The 20,121-nt window shown below is 36.2% G+C and overlaps 1 protein-coding gene across 4 annotated transcripts in view; it reads right to left on the bottom strand.

Annotated features, from left to right (window-relative positions):
* Positions 1-20,121, bottom strand: part of ZFPM2 (zinc finger protein, FOG family member 2) — a 308,676-nt gene that overhangs the window by 108,362 nt on the left and 180,193 nt on the right. For all 4 annotated transcript variants that reach the window (XM_038129008.1, XM_038129009.1, XM_038129010.1 and 1 more), the window contains one exon: positions 3,521-3,632. In XM_038129008.1, coding sequence (XP_037984936.1) covers positions 3,521-3,632 — 112 coding nt within the window. The remainder of the gene's footprint in view (positions 1-3,520; positions 3,633-20,121) is intronic.

Here is a 20,121-nt window from a genome sequence, read left to right as displayed (position 1 = left end):
TAGTTCATACATTAATACTTCCTACCGCTGTGCTTGAATTATACTGAAGCTTTTTTTCTTTTAAAGAACATATATTTCTAAAAGAGCTTTAATTCATAAAATCTGTCTCTTAAATCTCAGTTTCTAGGACATATCTCAAATTACTGAATAGACTTTCAGAAAGTCCATTTTTGAAACAAGAGAGAATTTTACGATAAATATTAAAACAAAACCAGCATTCCTTTTGAATGCAATTACAGTAGTAAAAGTTTCCTTTAAGAAAATGGAATAATAATATTCCATTTATTATGGAAAAATGGCATGTGGCCATGAGTATACAACTTGTGTAAGAATTTGTAAAACAGGAAAATAATTAACTATCCCTAATGAACTGCTTTTCTCTTTTCTAACTTGTCCTAGTATTGGGGAAATTTAGTTATAAAAAATACAGGTCGTGATCCTAGACTAAACTGAATAATTAGAATAGCACCTATTTCAATTTGTATAGAAGATGACTCGTGATTGCAGTGTAATAATTTAGAAATATAATCCTATATGTGTGCATCATAAATTATAAATAAATAAATAAATAATATGCACATATATATATGCACACATATGCTTTGTTTGTTTGCCTAGGGAAAATATGAAGTGTTTTATGCAGAGAAGGAGAGCACTGAAGGCAAATAGGGACTTAGCCAGCTCAAGTTCTCTTTCAATAGAACCTACACTCTAGGCTCCTGTCCCTGCGATCATTCTGTGTGCAATATGTGGGTGAGTACAGTGCTCACAGTCTTTAGTGAATTGGAAACCAGACTGACATTCCTATGTTCTCCTGAAGGATCTGTGGAAAATTCTGCTCTCAAAGATATCTGTAATGAGCTAAAAGGAAATATGGCATGTGCTTCTGAGTCAGCAACTGATCAACCAGTACTATGCACTGTTAGCCAATTCTAAACTTATCTTCCTCTTAGAAATGTGACAATTTACTCCACTCATCTCATCTTGAGTTTAGCATGGAAAACAGCTCCCAGGTGACCAAATCTGCTACATGGACAATTCTACACATTTGTTCAGCTAATTGCTTTCAGAAATAACAGTGTATTGCTAAGCAAACTAACAAAATTATACACATGCAACTACAACATAACATCAAATTACAGCTACATGCCAGCTGACACCGTTTCATTAGAAGTAATGGCACTATAGGAGACAGAAAGCTAACACAAATCAAAGAAATGTAATCTGGAATGATGAGATACAAATTGAAGGGAGAAACATTATTCTACTTATTTATTTACCATCTTCTATTTGACATTGTTTTGTGATCCAAGCCAATTAATCTTTCTAGTAAAAAAATCCAAACAGAGCTCAAGGCAAGGGTAGATGCTTAATGACCAACAGAGCAGCCACCTCAGAGTACAGAGAGGAACAGAACACAGTGAAAGCACAGCATATCTACAACTTAATTCCTGCATTAGTTTAGTGAAGCAGCAGGTTTTTAACATGTATTTATCCTCAAATTTATGCTCAACTTTAGTTATAATATGCATCTGTGGTAGAGACCATAGAATTCACCTTGATACTGTTCAACTGTCTCACCATACCTTGTTAACCAAGTAATGGCATGATCAGTGAAACAAAATCCATTACCTTTAAATGAAAATAGTAATATTTTGGGTTAACCAGAGTGCATCAAACTGAAGCAAGTTCTTACTATTTGGAAAAAAAAAAAAAAAAAGAAAGTTGTATTTCAATAGAATAAATCAGACAGAACCAAACCTGTCTAATGAGTTAGTTAATGCTTGTAAAAAACTTTGAAGATGAGAAGTCCAACTGGTAAATATGTGCTAAGTATTATTATAACTGCAGAAAGACTATAATACTTGATAAGACATCATCCTATGGGAATTTGTAGGAGCTATGTTTTAGAGTGAAAGCAGGTTCCCATTACATTAAGAAGTTTTTGCAGAAAACTTTGCCTGTGTGTATTCAATATTATGAGTATTATGCATTATGAATGGCTCTGGATTCGTGCAAAAAGCTTCAGTGTGTTTGATACTTTGCTGCTTCTTCCACTTGGGCTGCAATCAGCAAGCTGTGAAGGGAGGGCAGCTCAACCCTTTTTAGATCTGAGCCCAGTTCTCTAGTACTGCAGGTGTTTCAGGTTGTAGAATTAATGTGTTGACATTCTGTAATTATAATAGAAAGAATTTATAAGACCCTGGTGTGCGACTCATTTTTAACATGCAAATTCCCTGTTTTCAGCGTTTCAACTTTCAAAGGCTTGTGGCAGTTTAAAGGCAATCCTCTTATAAGTGTATAAATTGCAATGATTATAGGAACAAGTTGTAATTGTTTCTAGTAAGTTTTTAGGAGTCTTTGATGTTATGATTAGTGTTTTTGTATGTTAATATATTGATATGGGTGCTTATTTGCCTGGATGCTTGTATGCTGAAATGGTCACTAGGTTGCCTCAGCAAACAAATCTTTGATCTCAGTAGGTCTGTTTGGTTAGAAATAAAACCTAAAAGCAATTAAACAAGAACAGTGCATGTTTTAAAGTATTCACAAAGTGCTGAGATTGGTGATTGAAATACAAGGAAGAAAAGTCATAGTTTTGCAACTTGATCTGTAGGGTGAATGCCAAACACAGCTACACTATGTTATTTTTATTCCATGTATTCAAGTGGTGTTTTGTTTCTCTTTTTTTTTTTTTTTTTAACATATTGTAATGATTCTGTAGCTGCATTTAGAAAGCTTTTAAAGTGACTACATCAGAGTGGTGCATAGTCCCTGGTGCTATGGACTGAACCCAAGGCTCTTTGTGTTCTTTTGAGATGCAAGACAAAAAACTGTGCACCTTGAACCAAAGGAGCTGTTAGATGTGGTGAGTTAGATTAAGCATCTTTGGCAGGCAGCTTGTAAGAACTCGTACTGACTTGAACAAATCTGAAAATTCACAAGTGACATCCACTGCCACTCACCAATACACTCTAGTGAAGCATCATCACACCATGCTGCTATGCAGAGACTGGAATGTCAGAGCTAACAACCCTGAAATCCAGTTCCATTTATCTTATGCTACCATGATGACAAAAAGTCTTTTCATAGTCCAGTCAAATTCTCATTCTTCATATGAAACTGGATTTCAGTTAGTAGTCTACAATGTAATGTAAAATAGAGAAATGATATCCAGTATGCCCAAACAGAAATGTCAAAAAGAATTCACCTATTCAAAGTGTATAGGTTTCACTAATGTTTCCCAGAGCACTGACTCTCAGAGAGAAATGGATAGTATGTTTTATGCCAGCTGATGTCCTTCAGTGTTTATAAAGCATTTAATAAACCACAGGTACCATGTGGGTTTTTATATCACTAAAAGAAAAAAAAGGCAAAACCAGAACACAGAAGAAAAATGGGAACAAAACCTGACATTAAGGGGAGACTTAGTATTAATTTTCCTAGTATGCAACAGGTACATATTTATCTCAGTAGCTTACACAAGAAAGTAAAGGAAAAAAAATCAGTTTGTGTTTACCTTTGCTGTACACAATGCAGTTGTTTTTGTTGTCTTCTACGCCTTGCCAAGTCACATCGAGCAGCCACTTGGGGCCAGCAGTCAGTACCATAGGGACTGAAGCCTTTGTCTTCTGTAGGAAGGATGATAACAAACAGATGCCATTTGTTCGCCTTGATTAAGAACTTGAATAATAATAGTAATAATCATTTTATTTGCAAACAGCAAAATCTCCAAACCCATAAGCCAAAGTCTTATTCCCCTGCCTCAGGATTTTTTTTAAAGAAGACACAAGCAGGAAGCTTTAGTTATTTCATTGATTGAATGGTGAAACTATTATCAAGGATTTTCCGAATGATATTGGATCAGATCTCCAAGATTACACAGATCTCTGGTGGCTGAGAATTATAAAGGGAACGCAGATGACTTTCACAGCAAAGAGCCAAGTGTTTAGAAGTGAACTTTAGATACATTGTACCTCATTATCAATAGGATCTCACTATTTCCTGAAACGGACAGGAAAGAATTTAAAGAATTGGTATCCATTTCAAAGATCTGTCCTGGGTAACATTTGTATTATCATAGGAAATGGTTCTGAATGGATAATGGAACTTTTCCCCCCTTTTGCTATGTGTTGATGTGTGATTTTACTATGTCTGAAATAGTAATAATGCTAATAATTCATTGCAAAAGGACTATAAAACAAGTTGTATTAATACATTCAAAGACTTTAAAGTAAAGCATGACATCATCACACCTGAAATGCATGCAGGCAATTTACCATCTCCTGTCTGTATTTCAGATTCTATACTTAGGGATTTTTCACTTGTGGCAATATGGCAGAGACCTGAAATTTATTAAAACTTAACTCCTTTTACTAATCAAATGACAAAAATCCTGTGAGTAATCCTGAGTTTGTCAGCATGTGGCACTTAGACTTCTATCATAGACAGTTCTTCTCCTCTGTATCAAGAATAAAACCACAAAAGAGAGTAAAAAGTAAAACAGTCACAACATAACTTTTAATTATTTTTCTGGGATTTCATTCTGTCCAAAACATTCCAACATTTTGTAAGAGAATTTAATTATTTTTATATTCCACCAATAATTATGTAGTTGTCTCAACCTATTTCTTATTGTAATATTCTGTATTACTGACCAAAATAAAATATTTTAAGATACAGAAAATCCTATTTTCATGGACATTCCAGATGCTTTGCCAACATTTATTATTGATATGTATTCCAGAAATGTAGTGAAGAATAAAAACAGTTACCACAGAAAATACAGAAAATATTGCATTCACAAAAGATACCTGAAAATATTTATTGAAAATAAGATATTGCTTAAAATATTTCAGTTATATAAGATTAAATTAATAATCTTAAATAATATATATTTACTATAACTACATCAATATATTAATCAAGATGATAGAAAAAGATTAAATGTCACAGGTCTTCATACTTTTGTGGGGTTTTTATCTGTTGAGACTGTTAATATTGTTTTATCAAGTACACTCCTTCTTACTTAATTTTCATTTTAGATTTTACATTTTTCATACAAACGTTTGTGCATAAGTCACACTTCTATATGCACTCCATGACACTATTCATCTTCCCTATGAATTGGGAAAAAACAAACAGAAATTATGCATGAAATTAGGAAAAAGGAGGGTAACATCTAGCAAAAATATACCTACCTAGTGTGAAAATACTGAAACAAGAGACATGCAATGTCTCAACTCCTAATACTGCTTTCTCTGTGGGAAGTTGCAGAAAGTATATTTTGCTTATATTGAGTATTTCAAGAGTCAACCCAACTGCATGTATTTGTATTCTTAATTTAAATTCTAATTAATAATTGACCAGTAAACAAAACAATTTTATTTTTTAAAATTTGGTGAAGTTTCTATGTAAATTATCAAGAAGCCTGGTTTTATCAGTTATGAAATCAGTGTAAAGCACATATATATGGGCTAGATAAAAAAAATGACATAAAAAAGGCAAGAACTGAAAAAGAGATGCAAAAGATGAGATGAAAGGTAATCAAAGTAACACCTCTATCTTCTATCATAGAAAATCCAAACTTTGCTGCAATTTACTCCAAAAAAGTACTAATGCTGCCACGGAAACAATTTAGAGTGGCTTTCCTCACACAGCTGAGAATCACACCCAAATTGAATACAAGCTGTAGCAAGAATGTTGGCAACTATGACTGCATAGCAGTAATGAAGAGGAGGATCAGGACACACTCCAATACTTGCTGCATTTCTCCAAGTGCCATTTCAGTCAAGCCTTTAACATGTTTTTGTGCTTATATGTGATTTCAGTCTCTAGTAATCCCAAGTACAATCAAAAGACAGTGAAATATTATCCAGCTAGGAGACTTTTCCAAGTACACCACAAATTATTAAGACATTCAAAAAAGGTTTAGGGTTTTTTTTTTTTTTTTCAAAGTTGGAGGCCAAGTTAAAAAACAGAACAAACCAAAATTCTATCTTTTAAGTGCAGAAGGGATCATCTATTTAATTTTCACAAGATCTAATTCCTATTTCTGGTTTACTTCTTTCCAGACGTTTGACATTTCATTGTGTCTCTTCCATCTCTAAGGGTATTATCTGCATTAAGGTGGTATCAAAAAGCCTCAAATAATATCAGGATCTTCTTGTGCTGGGCAATAGTTTATCTACATAGACAGGACAAATAATATGTCCTGGGAAAGGATTATACTTAACCACATACTGCTGAGGAAGAATGAGATACAGAGATACCGTTTGACTTTCTCATGGAGATTAATTTCTCCTTTAGTAAGTGGTAGGCTTAGTCCCAGGCCACTGCCCCAGTTTTCTCCAGACAAGGAGAGGGGCCCAGGCTTCATCCCTTCCAAGGTGAAGCAGCAGTGGCAGCAGGTAGACTGAGCACCAGCAGTCAGCATGTGTGTCTGCTTTGCCATTTCCCATTTACAGGGCTTTTTCGGTACTTAAAGAACTCCACAGTTATCGCTAAATTAGCCTCCAGGTCAGCTTGGCAGCTGAACTTGTAATCAGCACTGCAGCTGTAAGTGGTCTCTAAACACTAGAGATAGGCTGGATGAGGAACAGGGTGTTTCATCTCACAGCTCTGCTAGCCCAGAAGAACTGGTGGACACCTCAAAAGAATTTCCCATTCTCCCACAGCTCTGCTCCCAAGCTGCACAGATATGTAAATAAACTTATTTTAATATGAAAGCAAAACTTCACAAGACCCCAGCTGCTTGTAAAGCTTGGCAGCTCCACTGAGGGATACCAGCAGTGGCTTCCCTTTGATGCACCTTACTGTCATATTGTGTGAGCTGTAAGGCAGGTCAAGACCACGGCAGCAGTTCTTGGGGTCTGGCATCCTGGGAGGTTTACACATTCATAGGTGTTCACCACTGAGAGAGGCTTGCTCTTGTTGTGCCTTATTACATAGTAAGAACTGAAGCAAGCCTGCTGATTCAGGAAAGGCCATTTCCTTAAAATGGTTAAAATGAAAAGACCCCAGTCCAAGATAACAAGAAGCTATGGTTAAATCAGTCATGCCTTTATCACCTCAAGATTAGACTACTGCAATGCGCTATACCTGAGGCTACATTTTAAATCCATTTGAAAGCTGAAGCGGGTGCAGAATGCGGCAACCCGCTCCTAAAGCAGGATATCGTGCTTTGAGCGCATTACACCAGTGCTTTTTAATTTGCACTAAGTGCCTGTGGAATTTAAGGCACTGGTTACAACCTCTGAAGCCCAGGACCTGTCTGTTTGAGATACCTAATTGAGACCTGCCAGGTCCTTTGTCTCAACGGTACAACCGCAGCTGAGAACCACCAAGGAACATGAAAAAGGGCTTTCTTGGCTTGACACCGAAGAAAGTCTTGGCAGGGCAACATATTCTTCATGACAGTTCTTTTACCTTTGGGACATCATCCTGCTTGAATTAAAGTATGTTCATGCTCTGACTCTCAGAGAGTTCTATGAAAATCATCCTGCAATTCATAAGACCTATTTGTCATACTGCAAAATTGAGTTGGTCATTCCCAAAACAGTGGTGGTTGGTGTTACCTAATTTACACTCTTTTGTTTAGGTTTTTTTAAAGTGCTAGCAGGAATATCTTTAGCTTAGGAAATGTACCTTTTTACACACAAGAAAAAAGCTTTCTTGATACAGAAGCAACAATATTGCAGCTGTTTATATATAAGACTTCAAAAACCAAACATAATTTTATTTCTCCCTCCAAAACAACTGCTACACATTATGCAAAAGCTTACAAAACATTCTCCCTGCTGCCCAAGTATAATCACAGGGATCTGCTAACATGGGTGTCTGTAAGATGGGGCCACACAGTAATTACCTCACATTTTTCAAACGAGGGCACATTACAGACCCACAGTATTGTTCACTGCCCTACACTAGGTAACTGTACATTCCACACTTGAGCACTGTTTTCCTGAAAATGCAATTTCTGCTAATGTTTTCATGCCATAACTAGACAAATTTGACAAGGACAAGCAGGGTCAAAACTGTGATCTCTCAGGGAACAATTAGAATTAGCTAATGAGGATAAAAGAGGTCAGGCAGGCATCCACTTTTCACTAACCTTTGAAGCAACTGGACAAACAAGAGAGGTAACCCTCAATAAATGTTTATATTCAGTCAAGAGGTTAATGGAGATAAAAATAGCCATCACAGCAAGCTGAAAATAGTTTTGCACTCTTGCTAAATGGAATCAGTGCTGACAAGTAACATTAGATGGGCTCTTCCCTGCAAAGATTTCTAACATATGATGTGTGTGGCCTGGCAGAAACTTGAGGAAACCCCCACGCTGAAGAAAAATACAGCATGATCAAGTTGTTTGAAATCTATGAAATTCTGATGTCAAATGCCTGACCAGCACTAGTTGTTTCTTCAGAAGCTGTGCTACTGAGCTCATGTTCAGTAAGTCACTGTGCCATGACCATCCTGTCCCAGGCATGGTGTTCCAAGAAGTGTTCAACATTATTTAAGGAGATGTACTGATACTCAAAGGCTTTGTTTCTTACTCACTGTATTTTGATTCCTGCAAACAGATTATCTTCTTAAATCTTCTAAACAGCCTGAGTTCCCATGAAAGATACAGAATATTACCAGAATATCTTCATGACCTTGGAGAAAGTTCCAATGCCCCCTTGGCAGAGTTAGTTTATATAGTCAATTAAAACCAAGAGTGTACTGGGAGTAGAGCTGTAAACATATCTCAGGTGCCTTCAGATATGAGTCTGGGCTAGCAAAACACTAGTTAATACACTGACAGAGGTTTCTTCTTTGAAATTCAATTTAAATTCAATTGGATCATCACAAGGTTCACATGCTGAAACTGCAGAACAACTCCTCTTGAGAGACTGAGATCCCCTTTGATGATCACCATACTCAATTCAGCAAACTTTGTAAGCTCATCAAATCAATTCAGTTGGGAAAGGCTCCTAAGGGTCATTCTGGACAGCAAAATAACCGACATCTGTATAGGTCTCAGACTATCCCTGATTAATTAATATTTGTTTTAAGTTGGTTTTGAATAATAAGAAAAGTGGTAACTAGAGTTAATCACCTCTCACACTGACTGTCTAAATGCATTTCTTTACTTTATAACTGATAACAAATTCACAAAGCTGTAAGACAACCCCATCCAAACAGCCTAATGGACAGACAGAAATCCCCATTTTGTTGTTCATTTGTATGCAATCATCTGGACTGTCTTTCACTTCCTGTAGCTTCCCTGAAAACTCTTATCTTTTGGCAAGGAGGATTCAGTCTTGGAAGAATATTTATCTCAAGGGCTTTTCTGGAACACCTGCCAGTCAAGGTCCGTGGCAGCACTTCACAGTGCCACAGCTTTCTTTGCTAGACATGCAGAGGCAACTCCTTTCCACTAATACAACATTGGAGATGTCAGGAGGTTTTCAGTGCTGTGGTTCCATGCTGATGACAACATCACTAATTAAAGCAAAGACATGACAGCCTCCAGCTAGAAACACTCACTCTGGAATCTTACAATTGCACCAGCATTTCAGATTTCACAGCCCCTACTATGTCTGCAGGGGAGATCTCGAAACTTGAACTAAATGCAGAAGAAATTTTGCAATCTTTAGTCCTTGTGGTTAAAAAAGGAAAAAAAAAAAAACCAAACCCACAAACTTTGTAAACCTGATACCAACATAATGTATGAAGTTAATTTCACCTAAATCTTCAGACAGCATGAAATAACTGTTTCATTTACTACTTTACAACTTCATGGGTTTCAGGATTTCAGAGGACTGTTCAAGAATCTGTAGACCTGCACAACTTGTTACTTGTGATGGGCTAGTGATGAAGAAAATAAGTATCTACTTCCCACTATCTTTTTTGGTGATAGTAGAAGAAAAATATTGGTAACAGTTGAAGAGGCTGTGGTCAAAGCAAAGCCTTTAAATGTTTCAAACACACACAAAAAAAAAAAAAGACGGGGGGTGGGGGGGAAATGTGTACACAGATGGAATCCCAAAAGACAGCTGGGATTCCCTGCAACTGAGAAACCCTGCTGTTTATCCCAAGGGATCATCACTTGTCAAGTGACAAGACTGAACATACATTTCACTATGTATCACTATGTACATTTCATCCACAAACGTAAAGCAGACCAAAGAAATTATTCAAACAAAAAACCCCCACCCACTAGCTATGTTAATATTTTCCAACACTTGTCAGGATTTTAATATGATTTCAAAACTTTTATTACTATCAAATGTGATTGCTAATGCAAATTAAATGTGTACTAAACATGAGGTTCAATTCATTTTACCTAACTAGAGTGCATTTTTTTCAAATCTGTAAAATAAACATAAATCAAATCTCATTGTGATTTAGGTACAAAGTAATGCTGTCAAAAGCAACTGCAATTTGTTCTCTTTAATTCATTATACCCTTGGAACCCATCTTCAAATTCTTCCCCAGTTCTAAACACTTTTAAATAAATCCATATTCTGGAATACTTGGACCTAGCCAAGTCCTGGTGATTGCTTCTGTCTGCTTCTGTAGTCCTGGAGGAGGTAACAACCAACTGGAATGGGAACGGAAAAGCTGGAAAATGAATCACTGAACACTCAGTGATCTTCCACTGCCAACATCATTCTGTCTTGATGGGCTTTCTACTGCAGTCCTTACTTCCTCTAAAGCCTTCATCTGGCTTCACCCCATAGTTGCTGTTCCCCTGCCCTGTCCTTCCTCTTCTTTTCCCCCATTTTATAAATAGCTGACTATGTATAGATAACTTCCTTTCTCAAAGAGCATAGAATGGATAGCGGTGTATTTTGCCATCACTCTCTTGACTTCACTTTTTCATTTTATTTTTCCTTTTACTCTCTTTTCTGTTCATTTTGTTCTTTGGGAAAAGTTGATACCTGTGAGTAGCATGAGCACTGTCAGTGTGTGAGAGTGTTCAGGTATCTGCCATGGGTGTTGAACCTTCCTGCTTCACTGTAAATTTGAATACTTTGGATAATACCATTTCAGAGATGACATGCACCTGTACCGATGAAATCACACACTATATAACTTATCTGTAGACAAGATATAATGCAGAGCTGCTTGTACACTTTCACACTGAATTATCAGTGCATTTTTCCTACTGGGTTAACCTCACTGTTGTAAATTACTATGTACTCTAAGGATTTAATCTCTCTTTCTCCTAATGAAGCCATGTTGATATTTGCCAGTAAACACTTTCTGAGTGCTTGAATGTAACTTATTTCACTTTTGCCAAACACTTCTCACATTAGACAGATGAACACTCTGCTTCATATGGCTCAGCTGCAATTCTGCAAACATTGAATTTAGTTTGGACAGGCTGATGGACTAAACTGTGGGATAAACCATCCCTGGTAAGCTCCTGACAACTGGACTCTCACTTTGCACATTTGGGATTGGGGCAGTTAATGTGACAATAGGTATTTCAGATGATCAAGGGGACAGTTACAGAGGATTTTGCAGAAGACATGAAGTAATTTACATTGCATATAGATTAATTCTGCCTGATCCCATGGTCTAGCTATTTACACCAAAGCCATCCAAAATGATTGCTGTATCTCCAGTTTAGTTTAGTGTGGTACTGAATAATTTCTAGTTCAGAGCAATTTTGTATTTTTTTTTTGTTGTAGTTTTTTTAATCCTGGAATGGATGATTTAACTCACCTTTTAGAGAAGTCCAAATTTCATGTGTCATATGTTTATTTTTATCTAAGGAATAGAAAAAGGGGTAATGATAGGAAAAGAGGGAATGGCTTTAAACTGAAGGAGAATAGGTTTAGATCAGCTACAAGGAAGAAATGCTTCACAATGAGAATGGTAAGGCACTGGCCCAGGTTGCTCACACAGTAAGACTCCCGACATCTGGAAGTGTTCCAGGACAGGCTGAATGGGACATTGAGCAGCCTGGTCTACTGGAAGGTGTCCCTGCCCCAGACAGGAAGGTTGGAAGATCTTTAAGGCCCATTCCAACCCAAACCATTCCATGATTTTATGAATCCATTAAAAATATACAAAAAAAAATGCATGCATAAAGATTTCTATAAATCATCCATTACACAGAACTGCAGAATAGCTAGTTATAGATTCTGCTTATTATATATTTTTATTACTTTATTACTTTGTTTGGAACTGCAACTCAGGTTGTGTATTTTACTTCAGGAAAGTGAATGTTTTTGGTGAATAAGTCACACTTTAGCAGTAGTAAAAAATAACTTTTTAAAATTTCAACCTTTTTTTTTCTTTGTCCCTAAAGAGAGAGAAAATAAAAGGTTCTTTGTGTATGCTTGTCCCATATTTTAACTTTATAAACGAGTGCAGCTCTATTAGGATTACATTTCCAATGAATATTGTGAGGTCTTTATGAAACACATATTCAATACAAAGGCATTGTACTCAGTGGTGTAGGTATTGCTGCATAATTCTCTTGGTGATGCATTACACAATATTTGAACTTCACTCGTGTGCACACTGAATGCACACAAAATATTACATATAAATTCCCTTGTAATTTGAAATAGAATTGGGGAATAGAAAAAAAATCTATGCCTTTCTTGAGGATTTTAGAAGATTTTTATGCATCCTTTTATTAGCTATTTATAGATATATCTCTTTACTAAGAGGAAACGTGTTACTTTAAAGTAAGAGCATAAATCCAACATGCAATCCTCTGCCCAAGTTTTATGTTTTTAAAGATAGAATAATCATTTAAGGTTGAAGTTTAACACATGATTCAACAACCAGAAGCCTATATGTATGACTTTGATTAATTATTTTTAGTTTGGTTAAAACATCCCAGTTTATCTCCTTTTAAGATTATCCTTGACATATTTAGAAATCCTAATGCAGATTTTATGGCCCATACCTATCCCTGATGGTGCTAATGGACTAGGCATAATGAATCATTCTAATTTGGATGAAAGGACCACACAACATTGTGGCAGTCCTTTAGAGAATTAAGGCTCAATTCTGATCTTCCAGACTTATGAATGCATTTTTGGGATTAGGCCGCGTATCTGTACATCTGTTGAGTCTCAAGGGGTGTATACTCAGCTAAGTATTCTGACCTTCCAATGTACTGTATCAAATGTGTGGCCTTGGGATATGAAAGGATTTGATTACAACTGTATTTTAACACTGATTTAATATATAATTATGGGGTAAAACCTAATTCCTCCTTACATCCTCATGTAGAAAATTCCATCACTATTAAGCAGACACTAGGATATTTTTTCCCCAGCGAGCGTGATAGTAAATGGAAGAAATTGAAACACCCACCCAGGATAATGTAAAATCAAGGACAATCTTCTTAGGGATGGCTTTAAAATCAGCTTCTTGCGTCCATAAAAAAACAAACTTAAATGGTCTTCTGCAAGTGTGTTGCTAGTTGGTACACTGTTGCATTAAGCACGATACTTGACAGTTGATATATAAAAAAATGAAACAAGGTTTCTTTAGTGATCCTTACTATTACTCTCTGCTTTCTTGTTCAGAAGTGATGAGTAGAGCAATTAACTTCACAAACACACACACACACAATGTATGTAATACTGATAGAAAAGATTACAAATAACTGGAATTATCTGGTTATTATCTATTCACTTATAATTTCTGTTTTTCTAGTATATAAAAAATGGAATGTTGTAAAATTTCCTTTAGCTGGTTTAACCTTCATAAGGTATGCTTTGTGTTTTCATGTAATTCTTTTTTATTATTCCACTGAAAACCCCTTCCCAAATATTATCAGTGAAAGACCCCTCAAAATAATAAAACAGACTTCAAAATAAAATCAGTTCAATAGATTTCAGGTATGACTGTGCAATATTTTAGGGACTTAAATTTTTTCTATACCATCAAATATTGCATAGATTTTAAAATAAATAACAGTGGTATTAAGTAACTGATTAATATGAGGATTACAGACAAAATACTTTTCAAAGTTCTGTGTTTTCTCATCAATATGATCTGTCACAGATCTGAATTACAGATTCATGGTGCTTACATTTTCTTTATCATTTCAGAAAGCTTGGACCACGAAGATGAACTGAGCAGAGCAGCACCTTTACCTTGCAAGCAGTTACCTTCTTCCAGTTGAAGAATATGCTACACATAATCAGGCATTTTTTTTCCCCAGCGACTGCCTTAAAAGCATGAGGATTTTATTTTACAGTTCTCACACAAAAAATAAAATTTCCCTAAAATGCCCAATGACAGATTAAAAGTATTCTCAGGTTTTGTAGTTTGTATGACATTGTTGTGTAATGCAGCTCTCGTTTAAATTGTTTCAGTGCACTGATTGTATGCAGCATGACTAAGAACTACAACTACACAAGTTTCCATGAAAAAAAAGAAGTTTCAAAAGAATGTGTGAAGGTCCTTCACTGGGCCTGGAGATAAAGATGGAGAATCCAGCAGCAGGACTGGTGAGTACAGGGCTCTGGTTCCAGTAAGACTCAACAAACAGCTCAGATGAGAATCTAAAGTCCAGGAAAACAGCCTGTAGCTTCGAGATTAGCTCTCTCACACTATTCCTGAGTTAAGCCAGTACAAGCATCATCATGAATGCATAATTATGATTACGCACTCTACTATTGCATAATAGATCTTAACATCTGGAAACAAAGAAGTAGCGTAGGAATGCTGTTTTCAGGCTTCTGGTTTTGAACACAATGAAGTTAAGGGTAAAAGACTTTCCATAAGGAAAAACAGTTCCAAGAATATGCATTTTACTTGGAAATTTCATACAGATAGTTATGAAACATTTACACATAAAAGAAGGGGTAAAAGGGAGATAGGGACCCAGTGCTATGTTTATAACTTGAAAATAACAATGAACAAAGCCCAAACCCCTCCCATACTAACATATTTTATGGAACTAAAAAAAAACCTATCACTTGAAATAAATAACAATAGACAAAGAAACTGGAAGCTTGACAAGTTTACTTAAAGGATCTTTTTTTCAAAAAGAAATAATTTGATATTTTTGAAATTCTTTGCAGCAAGAATTTCCCTATGGACCAAAGTTCATTTCTGGTACTGATGGATATACACAGGCTGGTATCCTATGTTTAAATGACAGTGTTGATAAAAGAATGATTGCTTAAAGGGAGCTGATGGATTCATTCACTTCCATATGTAGAAACAAAGTGTGAATTTGATGAATGCAGTAACTGGGTACATCTATGACTAAAGACTGCTGGTATCAAGCTCTTGTCAGTTGCCAGTTTATGGATGAAGCCACTTCGGGCCAGCAGTGCTGGAGCTCAGTGTTCTCTGACAGGACACTGTGGGACCTGTAAAGACTCTGAGATCACAAACCCAAGGAGTGGTTCTCAAGTGGGAGTGGGCTGACTTTCAAAAGTAGGGAGCATCAAAAAGAACAACAGATTTGCACACAGGTCCTATACAGGGGTCAGGTTAACTTTTTTGTTGTTGCTGTATGAAATGAAAACTCACAGTGGTAATAAGAGTCAAGCTGAGTACCACCACATTGCAGACTGAATTTAAGTGATTAGAAAACTATTCTACTGTTGGCTAAGACCAGTTTGACAAAAAATTGCCTCTTAATTCCAAAAGGTAGTTTTTCCTTGAAGGTCTTCCCTGCTTCAAAAAACACCCAATCCAATCCAATAAAATCAAATCCTTTATCCTTCCAGAAAAAAATTTTTGAATGAATTTTCAGATAACTGAGAAACAAAAAAGAAAAAAAAAAGCAAAAAAAAGAAAAGAAAAAAAAAAAAGCTTCCAAATGTTCCTAGCACTTCAAGATACCAATGAAGCCAATAAAAGGGAAAGAAACACCCTCAGTTGTGTGTTATGGAGCCAAGAAAGCAACCTACCACCACAAAGCACCAAGCGTAAATCAAGCTTGCAAAGAGCAAAAGCTTTAGAAATTGGCAGAATGAGAGCAGCCCAGCCTATCAAACCCCACAAGTCAGTACAACTTTATACCAGAATTTCTCTTATCACAGAATTAGGCATTAAAATGCCACACTACTGCAGCCACCATATCCGTTTCAAACAACTACCTCGTATCACTTGGCACTAAGTGGCAGCAGCTGCTCAAGGCAGACTTGACCCTGGCCTTCCAGCTGAGCAGGGCTTTTCCCTGCTCCCAGGAGACATCAGCCTTCAGGTGAGGTGTGAAGCTGCCATCAGCATGGGGCACTGGTCTCCTGTGGCTGCCGCCAGGCTTCAGGGTGACTACAAACTGTGCACAGGTGCTGTTGTGGTGACCACAAGCCTTCTCAGCTTTTCAGGGAAGGAAACGACCAATTGCCTGATTCTCACAAGTCAGATCCTATTTTCACATTGAAAGGAGGTGGTCACATCTGCAGAGCCTCTGATAGCTCCTGCTGATTCTGAGGAGAACAGCTGGATGATGGAAATCTGCCTCTTCACTCCTCCACTGCAGAGGTGACCTTTGATCAAACTTTCTTTTAGTAAGCTCTGGATGGTGAACGAGTAAACACAAGCTACAACACCAAACAAAAGAAGCAGAGCTTAAACCCAGAGCTGGTGGTGCCATGGCTTTAGGTTCACATCAGCCTCTGCAAGGAAAAAAGATGCTCAGGACCAAGCACTCCTGCTCCATGCAGCTCAGGGAGCCCTTGAAAGTTCAAGTGAAACTTGATTTACAGCCACACCTTGGACAGTGGGCAAGTGCTGGGAGAGCTGAGAGAGATCCGGACAAAGAGTGATGGGAGGCAGAGGCAGGGGGCAGTGGGTTCCCTTAGTATTATAAAAATGCATCTTATTCTGTTTTTAATCAACGAACCTTATCCAGCAATCAAGGCAGATATATAATAAGCTGAGCTACTCTGTAAATCTAAACATTTCCCACAAATAGAAAAGATACAGCCTGAGCTCTCTGATTGTTACTACGGCAACTATCTAAAATGAAAATCTTGTTAACCCTTTGCATGCTGTAGCCACCCATGCCTCAGCGTTAGCTGACTTCTGTGCACTTATCTCTCCTTTTTCCCCCTCAAGAAATTCATAATTGTATTGCTTCACAGTAGTTATGCTCTGGTTATCCTGTTTGAGACTGAAAGAAGTGTGATAGGTGGTAGTTTCATAGGTACAGCTGAGTTTTGTTACTTGCTCATTACTGGGATTATAGTTCAAAAAACAACTAAGAAAACAGAGAGAAAATCCTTAGATTACTCCACAAGGCCTGGGATTTTGATTAAAACCTTGACAACTGGAATGGAATGTTTTCCAATAAACCACACTCTTGCCTTTTTCCTATTAGTTATGAAATGATTTGACTGTAAAAAGCATGTTTTTCAGAGGAATTATATCTCTATAATGTATTATAAACAGGCTACTTTTCAAACACTTTTTTAAAGCTTCTCTTTCTTAAGTACTTCACAGAAGACTGCCAAGGATTTTAACAAAATAATATATTAACCACAGGGCATTGAAAATTAATGGACAGGTATTTGATTTGAAAAATTCCTTAAATGCAAGAAAATTTAGACAAAAAGAAAACTGATTTTCTAATTTTTACAAGTCGCAGATAATATTACAATCAAATTTATACTTGCATGTACCTGGGTATTCAAGACAGTTTCATTATAATATTTATTTGTCAGCATCATGACAAAGTGAAACAATGCAGTTCTTACATCTTCTAAAATTCATTACTGAAAACAACAGAAGCCATGGAAATTTTTCCATATCCAAAGTAAAAGAAGCAGGACATAGTCCATAGACATAAATTCTATTGATTCTTTTACCTTCTGCCTACCATGTTATCCACAGAGACCCTTCAGTACTGGACAGAAATAGAATTTAATGGAATTTAGTGAATTTCCACTTTGTTGTTACTGAGAGTGAAATGCTTAATTGATATTTTACAGAATTACTTCATTCACTTCAATACAGATAATTTTAAAAGATCATTACTTGGATATTTATGTGGAACAACACATATATATTAATAAACAATGTACTTTTCTACATAAAAGCAAAATTTACAAATAAATGAGCCCATATAATTTGAAGTGACTGAAGTAGTATATAAATTATCTTAAGATCTGGAATGGTGTCCACATTACGCTGTAAGTTATCAAGCTTTCAATGCACTAAAGACACCATTTGCAATAAAATATTAGTTAAATATCAGTGCTTCAACACTCAGTGTTATGAAAAAGAAACACTGATTTTTAAGTTTACCTAGAATTGTTTGAAAGTTTGAGAAAATAACTGGTTTAAAAAAGAAAATGGATTCCCTTAATAAATGTGTATGACTGAGAATGATGCTAGAAACCTTAATATGTGCTCCTCTCATTTACAGAAAATGCAACCCATTGAAGTGGACAAGCTAACCTCACTTCGTCCTTCTCAATAAACACCAATGTGACAAAAAAAGCTCACAGACCTTGCTTGTACTGTAAATAAACCAAAGAACAGATTGATGGCACTTGGCAAAAACTACATTTCTTGTTTGATCCAAATTGTTTTAATTGTTTAATGTTGATAATTTAAGATTTTGGATAAGAATGAGTGAGGTGCATAACGCACGTAAGGATGGTGCTGGAATGTACACAGGTAAGAAAACATTTACCAGGAGAATGACTTTAAATAGTTTCTCTGCCTCAGGATGTGTTCCAATCCTACTTTTCAACTTCTGAAACATTTCCCATTTTTCTGTAATTAATATGATATATAGTATTCAAAGCAACTTACCTTTTACATTTTTTCAAAATCTATTTCATAAAGTCAAATGGACTACATTTTCTAGAGTCAAATTCCAAATTTACAATACTATAATCACTAGATTAATCCTAAAGACTTTTAAACATCAAGTCTATTTATCAGTATTGGCTTATTTCCCAGGAATATGACCAAAATAATCTGTAAATGTACTGGCTAGTCAACACACTACACATAATTCTAGGAAGGGATAACAATCCTAATTTTCCACTGTTTTATTTCAAGTAAGATTGTTTTCTTTCCAAAAAGCAACATCACTATTTATTTATTTATATATTTATTTATTATTCCTCCAATTCCACCTTGTTTCCATATTACCTTTAAATTGCTGAGTTTTCCCAAACTGCCCTGCTAACCAACTGACTTGAGGTCCCTGTATCTCCTACCAGGTATGTATAGATCCCAACTCCTTTGGCTTTGCTATAGTTGCATATAATTATTTTGAAATGGAAAGATGATTTGTATGTGATTTATTTGTCCAGGTCAATTACAAGGACTTGTCTTCTTTGGGACAAATTAAGGTAAAATATTTACTTCCCTGAAGAATCTTTAAAGACCTGGGGGAACTACACCACATATTCCCTAGAGAAGTCCTCCCCTCTTGTGAGTATTTGCCCTTCTTGATCAAGCTCAAAAAGAGTCATGGAGCTTACAGCAGCTAAAGGGCTTTTTAAAAAAATTCAAAAGAAAGAGAGCATCATGTCCTGCACACAGTAATGGTGAGGCAGAAGAATCTGCTCTGTTACTAGAAATTGCTCAATAAACCTCAGTAATCCAGCACAAGACCAACTCATCATCTGACTGCCCACCTCCATTTTTTCAAACTTAATTTAAAATATTTCCTAAAGCCTAACGAGCAAAAATGTTTGATAAAGCTATAGCTAACGGCCAACTTTGGCAATTATCACTGTGAGAAAATCAGCTAAGCAAGGTATATTTCCAACAGAAGCAATGCTTCAGATTGTCATTGGTATATAACCAATGGCAGCAGAGAAGAATCATAAAAAAGGTGAACTGCTGGAATCTACAGATGGTTCAAAGAAACCTTCATGGAAATGTATTATTCAGATGAAAAAAGCAGTCTTCCCTATTGTGGTAAATTTTTAAGAACATATGATAATTATAGAGAACACAAAAAAATGTTCCAAATCCTGAATAACTGTATTATGAACCCTTAATGTGTATTCTTTAAACTTAGCACTGGCTTAAAGTATATAAAATAAAATATTCAGTGTGGTTCCATGCAAATGCCAGGTTCAAGACTAACAGCCTTTGCAAAGGCTATCAAATCTGTCCAGACCTATCTGTTTGGTTCTACAGCCTCATCTGTAGTTCCATAACCGACAAATA

This window comes from Motacilla alba, chromosome 2, assembly GCF_015832195.1.
Source record: "Motacilla alba alba isolate MOTALB_02 chromosome 2, Motacilla_alba_V1.0_pri, whole genome shotgun sequence".
Taxonomy (NCBI): domain Eukaryota; kingdom Metazoa; phylum Chordata; class Aves; order Passeriformes; family Motacillidae; genus Motacilla; species Motacilla alba.
Note: the sequence above shows the minus strand (reverse complement) of the source record. Positions and strands in the feature narration are given on the sequence as shown.